The 12556-nt window shown below is 45.7% G+C and overlaps 1 protein-coding gene and 1 long non-coding RNA gene across 3 annotated transcripts in view; one reads left to right on the forward strand and one right to left on the reverse strand.

Moving 5' to 3' along the window:
- Positions 1 to 12556, reverse strand: part of LOC146342242 (uncharacterized) — a 45735-nt gene that overhangs the window by 10091 nt on the left and 23088 nt on the right. The gene's annotated exons all lie outside the window — the stretch shown is intronic.
- On the forward strand, positions 1534 to 7858 carry LOC146342243 (apoptosis-associated speck-like protein containing a CARD). Of its 2 annotated transcripts, XR_014783930.1 has the most exons (4): positions 1534 to 2027; positions 4848 to 4907; positions 5269 to 5902; positions 5975 to 7858. XR_014783930.1 is itself a non-coding variant. In XM_084805992.1 (3 exons), exons 1-3 carry the CDS (start codon positions 1751 to 1753, stop codon positions 5538 to 5540), a joined length of 609 nt encoding a protein of 202 aa, XP_084662118.1. In that variant the 5' UTR covers positions 1539 to 1750; the 3' UTR covers positions 5541 to 7857. The 2 variants fall into 2 exon arrangements, 1 of the variants encoding a protein (XP_084662118.1); XM_084805992.1 differs by having other exon boundaries at positions 1539 to 2027; positions 5269 to 7857.

Below are 12556 nucleotides of genomic sequence, written 5' to 3' on the forward strand. Positions count from 1 at the left end.
GCCGACAAAGGTCCGTCTAATCAAAGCTATGGTTTTCCCAGTAGTAATGTATGGCTGTGAGAGCTGGACTATAAGGAAGGCTGAGCGCCGAAGAATTGATGCTTTTGAACTGTGGTGCTGGAGAAGACTCTTACGAGTCCCCTGGACTGCAAGGAGGTCAAATCAGTCCATCCTAAAGGAAATCAACCCTGACTGCTCATTGGAAGGACAGATAATGAAGCTGAAGCTCCAATATTTTGGCCACCTAATGCGAAGAGAAAACTCCCTGGAAAAGACCCTGATGCTGGGAAAGACGGAAGGCAAAAGGAGAAGGGGACGGCAGAGGATGAGATGGCTAGATAGCATCACGGATGCAATGAATATGAACTTGAGCACGCTCCGGGAGAGAGCGCAGGACAGGAAGGCCTGGCGTGCTATGGTCCATGGGGTCACGAAGAGTCGGACACGACTGAACGACTGAACAACAACAATAGAAGCATAGCTTCCAAATCCCGGGAAGTACTAGTTTCCCTCTACTCAGCACTGGTTAGGCCTCATCTGGAGTACTGTGTCCAGTTCTGGGCATCACACTTTAAGAAGGATGCAGACAAGCTGGAGAGGGTTCAGAAGAGGGCAACAAAGATGATCAGGGGACTGGAAACAAAGCCCTATGGAAAGAGACTGAAAGAACTGGGCATGTTTAGCCTTGAGAAGAGAAGACTGAGGGGAGACATAATAGCGCTCTTCAAGTATTTGAAAGGTTGTTACAGAGAGGAAGGCCAGGATCTCTTCTTGATCATCCCAGAGTGCAGGATGTGGAATAATGGGCTCAAGTTACAGGAAGCCAGATTCCGGCTGAACATCAGGAAAACCTCCTGACCGTTAGAGCAATATGACAATGGAACCAATTACCTGGGGAGGTGGTGGGCTCTCCCACACTGGAGGCATTCAAGAAGAGCCTGGACAGCCATCTGTCAGGGATGCTCTGATTTGGATTCTTGCATTGAGCAGGGGGTTGGATTTAATGGTTTTGTAGGCCCCTTCCAACCCTACTATTCTATTATTCTAGGTGGTCATTGAGTAAAGACATCCCACATAATAGCTCCTCCTGCACACGAAGCCATTCACTTGCACACTCCACCCATGCAGCGAGCTGGGAACTTGACCCATTGAATTTCTACCTGTTGTAATTTTAAAAGCCTCTGGCAAGAAAAGAAAAAAAAAAGATGTTGCCAGGCCTAAGACTTGCCCTGTCAGGCTCTCAGAAAACCCACAGACAGCATAAAGCCCCAATTAGGTTGAGAAGGAGAAGAATCGTGCGGTATATTTCCTGCTTTTCAGTGTGGTTGGGAAAGAGCGCCACAGAATTTCGAGAAAGGACAGTCTCCTGCGTTCTTGTCTCGTTGTTCTGTTTTTTTTAACAAGCCTGCCCCCTGCCCCCACGTAATTGTCCTCCAGCACACACACACCCCACCAAGTTCTCCGCAACGCCTTCCCTCCACTAGAACTTCTCTCCGGTCTTGCGGCGAAACCCTTGCCCGCGCGGGATTGCGCAACGCAGAGCGAAAGTCCCCAAGCGCTGCCCTGGGCAGGCGAGATCGCCTCGCCAGAAGAGGAAGCGGGGGGGGGGGCGCTTTCCCCTGCCGCCCGGATCAGGCCGCGCCTCGCCCCTCCCCCCGCGGCGCTAACCGGAGTTGCTAGAAGTTGGGCTCAGCGTCCCCGCTTGGCTCTGCAGCGTCTCGCGCGCTGCGGACGGTGCTGACGGGGCGCGATGGCGAAGTCCGTGCGCGACCACCTGCTGGGCGCGCTGGAGGACCTGGGCGAGGACGAGCTGCGGAAGTTCAAGGGCAAGCTCCGCGAGTTCCCCGTCAAGCCGGGCTACGAGAACATCCCCCGGGGGCGGCTGCAGCGGGCGGACGCCTTGGACCTCGCCGATCTGCTGCTCAGCTTCTACGCCGAGGGCTACGGCGTGGAGGTGTCGGCCGCGGTGCTGGAAGCCATCAACTGCAGGCGCCAGGCGGGGAGGCTCCGCGCTCGCACCGGGACCAGTAAGGAAAGAGGGGACTCCCGCGGATTTGGGGAGGGAGCGCATAGATGGACCTGGAGCAGCCTTCCCTCCCCAACCTGGTGCCCCCCGGATGTTTTGGACTACAATTCCCGCCAGCCCATGGTCAGGAATGATGGGAATGGTAATCCAAGACTTCCGGAGGGCACCAGGTTGAGAAAGACTGGCCCAGATCACCTCATAGAGGATGGGTCTGGGGGGGAAGAAAACCGTTACCTGGTGGCCTCACAGTCTCCGGGTCTGGGGTGCTGGTGGGCCAGCTTTCTTTACCTGCTTCAGGTGTATTGGCGATGCTTGTTACAACAACTTGGGGGGGGGGGTTCTTGACAAAACTGGGGACTCTTAAATCAAAAGCCCTGTCACTTCCTCCACACCTTTTCTTTGTCTTCTCTCTATCCCCGTACGTAACTGCATAATTTGAACAAGAAAAATAAAGTCTGACTGGAAAGGGTTTAAAATATTAATGTAATGCAGTCATCTCCAGTTCTTTTGTGATAGGGGTATAATGAAATGTGGCTAGCATGCCTCTAATTCTTGAGCACTCTAACCAAAACTCTAACCAAGTTTTTCTAACCAATCGATGGTCAGATACCATATTTGGGTGTGTGCTTCTTTTTTGAAAATGCGTTTGTGCTTTTTCTTGTAAATGCCTTTGCTCAGTTTACTTTCACTTTCTGTGTTTCATCACTTCCCTTCCAGCTGTGACCCTCAGAACCTGCATTGCTCTTCTTTTAACTCAGCCTTCTCCCAACCTGGTGTCCTCCAGATGTTTAGGGCCACAACCTCCAGCATTACTCACCATTGAGCTGGCTGGGGCTGATCGGATTTGAAGTCCAAAACATCTGGAGGGCACCAGGTTGGAGAAGATTGTTTTAACCCATTCTCTGTCTGAAATCTATGCCCAGTATATGGAATCTGTGGCCAAGTTACCACTCATGAGACATTCATTCCCCTTTTTTCTTTAGAAATACAGGCTTCCCCTTGAGCTCATGCCATGGAGCTACAGGCAGCAGTAAGATAAATAACACACTGCTGATTTGCAGCCATGTAATAAGCAGCTCTGAAAATACATATTAAACTTTGCCCACTTGATATGCTTCACCTTGATCAGTTGAAGCTGGGTATACCAGGGCATCAAGGGAACATGCAGATAATTCCCTTGATAATTGCCTTGCAGAAAATATTATGGAAAAAGTGGTGAAAGTGTTTTTGACTTCCCTTATTTAAAGTAATTTTTTAACTGAAAATTCTTCTGCATTTCTTCTTTAAGAGGACCAAGATGTGCATGTGCCTTTGCACCAGTGTCCGGAGCCCAGAGGTAATGCTACCTATAGAACCAAACTAACTCCACTCCCTGTAGAGTTAAATTCTGTTGCTGTAGGAGTACTTACACTTTGAATCACAAAGAATTCTTCATCAGGCGTAAGACAGAAAGTAGCTTCACTTCAACAATGTAAGGAGTAAAACGTGATACATTCATGCCTACTAAAGGCCCATAGAAACCATAACATTCTCCCTGATTAAGAATTCTGAGTAACTGGAAAACCTGCATATCCCAACACCAGTGGCCCAATAAAAGATAACATTTTGCCTACCTGATATTTCTCAACATAGCCACACCTGTGTATAAAAAGGTAAAGGTGTCCCCAACCAGTCGTGTCCGACTCTAGGGTGCGGTGCTCATCCCCGTTTCTAAGCCGAAGAGCCAGCGCTGTCCGAAGACGCTTCCGTGTTCATGTGGCTGGCATGACTGAACACCGACGTGCACGGAACGCTGTTACCTTTCCCGCCGAGGCGGTGCCTATTTATCTACTTGCAATTTCTTGCTTTCGAACTGCTAGGTTGGCAGGAGCTGGGACTGAAGACGGGAGCTCACTCCGTCACGCAGCACTCGGGTCTCGAACTGCTGACCTGCCGACCTTCCAGTCTGCAGTTCAGCGTCTTAACCACAAAGCCACCGCAGCCTCCATACACACCTGTGTATACCAACATATAAATATATAATAGTAAATCTACTCTCCAAACACATTCAGCTAAATTTGTTTCCCAATTATGTGCATATTATTTACACCCTTATCACTTGCAGCTCCACACTCTCCCTGCTCCAGTATCAACAGCAGCCATGCCACTTCCCATCACAATTTTAGTGCCTACCAGTCCTGGATAAAACAGGGTTTATACAACTCTAAAATCACTCAAAGAAATAACAGATATTTGAGAGTGACAGAACCCAAAAACAAAAGGCTAAAAAAAAAAACCTCACTTAAAAAACCCCTTCCAGTTCCTTTATTTCTTGTTTACTTGGGCTTTAAAATGAATTTACATCTGCAGTTTAATTTAACTGTAACATCAGAAGAACTAACAGCCTGCAAAAGTTTATGAACCTGAAGTAAATTAAGGTGCAATCCTATGCATGTTTAGACAGCAAAAAGGCTGGCTATGCTGGCTGGGGCATGTTGGGAGTTGTAGACCTTTTTTCTGTCTAAACATGCATGGGATTGTGCCCTTAATTGTGCAAATGGACTCTGAAAGCCTCCCCTATTCACCCAGTTCCACAAATTTAAGATCAGAAATAGGGTGGATGGAAGAGCCTTTCATCTCTGTGAATTCCTATCTTTTCTATCCTGCCACCATCCTCCTTCACAGCTTCTCTGACTTCCTCATTTGGGGTTATTCATGCCTAGACTGCAACACAGAATCTTCTGACAGAATCTGATATGTCAACTTCCCCCCTGCCTTTCTTTCTGTTACAATATTTGCTTATTCCACACACCTACAAAAACATTCTTCTTTTCTATTCCAGGTACTTGCAGTTTTGTTCAGACCTCTGTGCCATCCGTCAATGCCACCTCAGGAAGAAATGGTGAGCCCCTCCAAAAATATTTTCAGTTCCCCACCAATTTCTGGGAGCCAGGCCAGGTGGCTGTTGTTTAGCCCTTGTGTCTCACTGCAGCCGTGACTGCCTCTGTCACTTAGGCCATATCTACACTACCACAAATCTATTGCAGTTTTATACTACATTGACTGTCATGTCCTCTCCCAAAGAATTCTGGGAATTGTCAGCTGGTGAGGCGCCAAGAATGCTAGGTTAGAAATCCTTCTCCTCCCCTCATGGAACTACAATTCCCAGGGCATGGGGGAAAATGGAAATGAGTAGGCAGCCAGTTTAAACCTGCAATGTGAACATGTAGCAAGATTTCAGTTCTTTCTCTCTTTCCCTGTAGGGATGCAGTCACCAAGCTCACATTTCATCGACCGGCACAGGGCACAGCTTATCCAGCGGGCTGTCCCAGTAGAGCCAGTGCTAGATAGTTTGTATGGCTGTGTCCTAAATGAAGAGCAATACCAAAAAATCTCTGCAAAGGAAACTAACCAAGAGAAAATGCGGGAGCTCTACAAGCTCATGCCAGGCTGGAATCACGTTTGCAAGGATAAGCTGTATGAGGCACTGAAGAAGCAAAACCCATACCTCATTGCAGACCTCGAAGGGAGATGAGGCAACAAAGAAGACAGAGGAACACCATTCCAGCACATAGGAAATCCAGCTCCCCCAAGCGCTCACCTCATTCCAAGTAGAAAGATATGGAAAGACAAGAGGAATTTGCAACAAAATATTGCAGTGGATCTTCACCACCAGGAGTGCTCTTGCTGAGGCCTTTGGGAGGGGCAGGGGAGGACAGTTTCCAAATTACATCCTAACAGTCCATTAGCAACTGCCCTGAATCATTGACTAAATTGATACTCATTCAGCCTGTCTAATTTCTGAGCAGAGGTCTTGTTAGGACCTTCCTGGAATTTTTAAAAAATGTCTTTTTCTTTGAATTCACAGACTTAGGCTGAAATCCTATGCATGTTTAGGCAGAAAAAAGTCCTACAACTCCCAGCATGCCCCAGCTAGTCTTGCTGGCTGGGGCATGTTGGGAGTTGTAGGACATTTTTTCTTTCTAAACATGCATAGGATTGCAGCCTTATGTACTTCTGTGTGTACCTAGGGCAGGGGTGTCAACCCTCTTTCACCCTGAGGGCCGCATTCCATTTCAGAGAATCTCTCAGGGGCCGCATTCCAGTGGTGGACAGTGCCTAAGGCATAAGGCACAAAACACCAGCCTATTGTAGCTTAAAGCTCTAACTGCCAGTAACTAAAGCCTTAAGAGAGGCATTTCAGCCTTTTAGAATGGAAGGGAGGGGAGCTGTGAAACCACCGAACTATCGGTAGTTGGGAGGAAAGGGGCGGGCCCAGGGGAAGGGAGTATGGCTATCTGGGAAACCCTGGAGAGCCGGTTTGGTACCCCAGGTCTCTGGGCCTGAAATTCTGCACCTCTGACCTAGGGAATCCCTTGAGTATGTAGAAACCACTCCTTTATTTTGGAGTAGCCCCATTTCACTTCCAAACTGATAGACCCTCAAGCATTCTGATGGAGGAATGATGACGATATTATTCCCTACGGGAAAAGACTCTTAGGCAGGCACAATGGCCACTATGGAAACAATTCCAGAGGGTGACAGGAACTGAGTGGTCTGAGTGTGAGATGGTGAGAGTAGCCGCCTGTCCACTCTGATAAAGGACAGCCCTCTTTTCATGCTGAGCTTTTCATTCAGTGTTTGGTAGATGGCAACAAGTGGGGATCTGCAGAAAAATATCCTCTTCTAGGATACTATAAACAATAAAGACCTCAAAGACATTCCACCCCACCCCACCCCACCCCACCCCACCCCACCCCACCCCACCCCATTTCCATTTTTTTCTTTTCCAATGGATATTTCACATTCTGTGGCTACTCAGCATATTCAGTCCATATTAGGTTTTGGGAGGCAGTATCCCCCAAAGTGTATGTTTTCAAAGTTTTCTGCAAACCTCAGGGTTTTGCCAGGCATACTGATATCTCCCTCTTGTTTCTCACTGGTCCTGTTTTGCCTTCATTTTTACTGGCAGTTATCACTGGAGTTCAGAATTTGAAGAAGGGATGATTCATTTTTAAAAGATATGATGCAGCTTTAATGTGTTTGTATAAAATTTAGATTTCCTCATAAACCAGGTTATTTAAACAAAGAGGCACTTACTATAATTGAAACTTTAAAAACTTGAATCCCTTTTAAAAATTTTTAAACTCCATTTACATTTTTAAGACTTGTTTTTTAAAAAAAATCATAACATTTATCTACCCTGCTTATAGTCACAGAGTAGCACAGGAAATGTGCTTAGTTACCCGATACTCAGTGACATGGTTTGCATGACACGAGGGTAGTTGATAAGCCACGATGGCTTATTAACCACCCTGCCCGCTCATCCAGGTCAGATACCTTCTCATTTACCTAATTACCCTTGCCAGCCACAGCTTGTGACATTTGAACCTGGCAAGGGTGGGCAGCTGGGGTGGTTAATAAACCACCCAGAACCCACTGTTGTAGGGTTGCTGCGGTGGTTTGTTAACCACCCCACCTACCCTCACCTGGATTGGACATGATGACTAGTGGCACCCAGTGAAAGTAATTAAGTAAATTGGCCAGCATGTGATGACTACATGCAGGGTGGTTAATAAGCTGCCGTAGCTTATTACCCACCCTGTGATCATGCAAACCAGCCCAGTAAAAGGCAGAGCCTTGGGGTACCTTAAAATGAACGAATTTATTATGACATAAGCTTTCATGGACTACAGTCTACATCAGGTACCTCTTATCTCCTATGACTTGAATAAGGACAAAGGTTGTGTTTTATCACACTACATGGGTTAATCAGCCCACCAATACAAGGATGTCGGTGTTATTGCAACAACTGTTGGTGAATGGCCACAATAAATAAGGTAATTATCACTGCCTGTACTTTCTGCCTTTCAGTTCCTGTTGTTGTTGTTCAGTCGTTCAGTCGTGTCCGACTCTTCGTGACCCCATGGACCATAGCACGCCAGGCCTTCCTGTCCTGTGCTCTCTCCCGGAGCGTGCTCAAGTTCATATTCATTGCATCCGTGATGCTATCTAGCCATCTCATCCTCTGCCGTCCCCTTCTCCTTTTGCCTTCAATCTTTCCCAGCATCAGGGTCTTTTCCAGGGAATTTTCTCTTCGCATTAGGTGGCCAAAATAGTAGAGCTTCAGCTTCATTATCTGTCCTTCCAATGAGCAGTCAGGGTTGATTTCCTTTAGGATGGACTGATCTGACCTCCTTGCAGTCCAGGGGACTTGTAAGAGTCTTCTCCAGCACCACAGTTCAAAAGCATCAATTCTTCGGCGCTCAGCCTTCCTTATAGTCCAGCTCTCACAGCCATACATTACTACTGGGAAAACCATAGCTTTGATTAGATGGACCTTTGTCGGCAAGGTGATGTCTCTGCTTCTTACTATGCTGTCTAGGTTGGCCATAGCTTTCCTCCCAAGGAGCAAGCGTCTTTTAATTTCATGGCTACAGTCACCGTCTGCGGTGATCTTGGAGCCCAAGAAAGTAAAATCTGTCACTGCTTCCATTTCTTCCCCTTCTATATGCCAGGAAGTGATGGGGCCAGATGCCATGATCTTCGTTTTTTTAATGTTGAGTTTCAAACCAGCTTTTGCACTCTCTTTCACCCTCAACAAGAGGCTCTTTAGATCCTCTTCGCTTTCTGCCATTAGGGTGGTATCGTCTGCATATCAGAGGTTGTTGATAATTCTCCCAGCAATCTTAATTCCGACCTGTGATTCATCCAACCCGGCATTTCTCATGATGTACTCTGCATATAAGTTAAATAAGCAGGGTGACAATATGCAGCCTTGTCGTACTCCTCTCCCAATTTTGAACCAATCGGTTGTTCCATGTCTGGTTCTTACTGTTGCTTCTTGACCCTCGTACAGGTTTCTCAGGAGACAGGTAAGGTGGTCTGGTACTCCCATCACTTTCAGAATTTGCCACAGTTTGTTGTGATCCACACAATCAAAGGCTTTAGCGTAGTCAATGAAGCAGAAATAGACATTTTTCTGGAATTCTCTTGCTTTCTCCATGATCCAGCGAATGTTGGCGATTTGATCTCTAGTTCCTCTGCCTCTTCGAAACCCAGCTTGTACTTCCGGTAGTTCTCGGTTCGCATACTGCTGAAGCCTAGCTTGTAGGATTTTGAGCATCACCTTGCTGGCATGTGAAATGAGCGCAATGGTGCGGTAGTTTGAACACTCTTTGGCGTTGCCCTTCTTTGGAATTGGAATGTAAACTGACCTTTTCCAGTCTTGTGGCCACTGTTGAGTGTTCCAGATTTGTTGGCATATTGAATGTAGCACTTTAACAGCATCATCTTTTAGGATTTTAAATAGCTCAGCTGGAATACTGTCATCTCCGCTAGCTTTGTTGTTACTAATGCTTCCTAAGGCCCACTTGACTTCACTCTCTAGGAAGTCCGGCTCAAGTTCAGTGACCGCACTATCATGGCTATCAGGGACTTTCAGATCTTTCCTGTATAGTTCTTCTGTGTATTCTTTCCACCTCTTCTTAATCTCATCTGCTTCTGTTAGGTCCCTGCCTTCTTTGTCCTTTATCATGCCCGTCTTTGCACAAAACGTTCCCTTGAGATCTCCAATTCTCTTGAAGAGATCTCTAGTCTTTCCCATTCTGTTGTTTTCCTCGATTTCTTTGCATTGTTCATTTAAGAAGGCCTTCTTGTCTCTCCTTGCTATTCTCTGGAACTCTGCATTCAGTTGGGTATATCTTCCCCTTTCTCCCTTGCTTTTTGCTTCCCTTCTTTCCTCAGCTACTTGTAAAGCCTCATCAGACAGCCACTTGGCTTTCTTGCATTTCTTTTTCTTTGGGATGGATTTCGTTGCTGCCTCCTGAACAATGTTACGGACCTCCGTCCATAGTTCCTCAGGCACTCTGTCTATCGGGTCTAGTCCCTGAAATCTATTCCTCACCTCCACTGTATATTCATCAGGGATATGATTTAGGTCATACCTGAACGGTTTAGTGGTTTTCCCGACGTTCTTCAATTTAAGCCGAAATTTTGCAAGAAGCAGCTCATGATCTGAGCCACAGTCAGCTCCAGGTCTTGTTTTGACTGACTGTATGGAGCTTCTCCATCTTTGGCTGCAAAGGACATAATCAATCTGATTTCGATATTGACCATCTGGTGACGTCCATGTGTAGAGTCGCCTCTTGTGCTGTTGGAAAAGAGTGTTTGCTATGATCAGCATGTTCTCTTGGCAAAACTCTATTAGCTTTTGTCCTGCTTCATTTTGTACACCAAGGCCATGCCTGCCTGTTATCCCGGTGATTTCTTGACTTCCTACTTTAGCATTCCAGTCCCCTATGATGAAGAGGACATCTTTTTTTGGTGTTAGTTCTAGAAGGTGTTGTAGGTCTTCATAGAACCGATCAACCTCAGCTTCTTCGGCCTCAGTGGTTGGGGCATAGACTTGAATTACTGTGATGTTACTGTTTATAATCCCACCACCAAGTTTGTGGATGCATATTTGTAACTCACAATAATGCTTCATGCCTCTGATGAAATGGGCTGTAGTTCATGAAAACTTATGCCATGATAAATGTCTTTAGTGTACCACAAGACTCTTTGTTGCTTTCTCTGCAACAGACTAACATGGTTACCCTGCTGAAAATAGTCAAAAGTTGTGTACTCCTCCCACTTAATAAAAAGTAATGTTAATTGCTCTGGCCAATGGAAAAACTGGTCTGACTGATAAGTAAACAAGCTATGATGAGCCCTTCTAAGTTAATTGATCATTTGTCATCCTTTAGTACAAATCAGATATACTATCTGGCTGCAGTCCTTTTACCAATTGCCTGACTGTAAGCCCTATTGAAATCAATGAGACTTACTTCTGAGTAGACATGTATAGGATTAAGGCACTTCTGTCCAATTTGAGTATTTGTAACTTTGCTGCCTGGAGATTCACCTTGGTAGTGACTCCATCCTGAATTTCATTCACTGGTCACACTGGACAGAGCATTGAGAGGTCCTGTTAAGGGGAAATTAGATTCTCTTCATGATGCATTGGCCACACTGGATAATCAAAGGCTGTTTGACAGCAGAACATTCCATGCAGGACACTGGTTTGATGGGCCATCTTTACCCCTGCTCTTTGTTGTGGGGTTCCCAAATTTGGTTTCCCACTGCATCTGGCAGTTCCTCTTGTCAACATTCTACCAAATTTACCCCTGTAATATTTATTTTTATGTAACTGGGAGCAAAATAATATTTCAGCAACATGCATTTGTTACATATAAAAAAGATTTGGAAAAAGAATGGCTGTGGAGTAAAAGTTGTATGTGCCTTCTGGATGATTTTTAGTAAATGCAAATTAAGTGTCTCATTTTAGGGTCATAGTGTTCTCATTGGGTGATAAGGCAGGATGGATAGAGTGATTTGGCAAATCAGGAATTGCCTTGGGGATCAGTCCGGAGCAATCTTGGGAATTTCCTCAGCTTTTTCATTTTGCAGGTAGCCCCAAAGTCACAGGCATGGCTTCTGGGATTACCTCAGGACTATTTTGGGGTTGGATCCAGCCTAACAGCACAATCCAATGTATGACTACTCAGATGTGTTCAATGGGGTTCCCTAGTAAATGTGTTTAGGCTGCAATCCTATACACACTTATATGAGCATTGAGTCCTATTGAACTTATTTCTGAGTAGACAAGCTTAATGGGGGGGTACTTTAAAAATGGGGGGACATGAAAGAGGTGAATAAAATTCTCCATGGTGTGGAGAAAGTGGCTGGAAAGAAGTTTTTCTCCTTCTTGTGCAATCTTAGAACCCAAGGTCATCCAATGAAGGTGAATGGTGGGAGATTTTGGACAGACAGCAAGAAATACTTCTTCACACGGTGCATAGTTTAACTGTGGAATTTGCTACCACAAGATGTGGTGATGGTCACGAATTTGGACAGTTTTAAAGGGGGTTAGACACATTAATGGAGGATAAGGTTATCAATGGCTACTAGTCATTACGGTTATATGCTTCCACCAGGATCGGAGGCAGTAGGCCTCGCAATACCAGTTGCTAGGGAACAACGATAGAGGACTATTGACCTCATGTCCTGCTTGTGGGCTTTCCATAAGCATCTGATTGGCCACTGTGGGAAACAAGAAGCTGAACTAGATAGGCCTTATGGTATGATCTGGCATGGCTTTTCTTATGTTCAACCCTAAACACTCTAACTAGGGCGTAAGCCCCACTGAACAGAATGAGTCTTAGTTCTGAATAAACATACATAGGTTTGCACTGTTAGTCTGGATCCTTCAACACTTCCTGATCTTCCCAGAGGCATGCTTGCCACCTATTAGCCTTCAGAATTCAGAAAGCATTCCCAGCCAATGGAAATTGTATAGGAAATATGGGTACTGCTATGGAAAACAATGTGGTCCTGGGGCTGGACCCTAAAGATCTGTTGTGCATATTAATTCCTGGGGGGGAAAGTACTGGTTCTAGGGAAGCCAGAACTATATGGATACAAGTAACAAATCTCTCTGGTGCTTCTTGTTGCTTTTAATCTGGCACTATTCTGGGGCAGTTTCAAAAACTACTTGTGATACGGTATGTG

This window comes from Heloderma suspectum, chromosome 6 (assembly GCF_057233095.1).
Source record: "Heloderma suspectum isolate Gila_16-S chromosome 6, 16-S_ref, whole genome shotgun sequence".
Lineage (NCBI taxonomy): Eukaryota > Metazoa > Chordata > Lepidosauria > Squamata > Helodermatidae > Heloderma > Heloderma suspectum.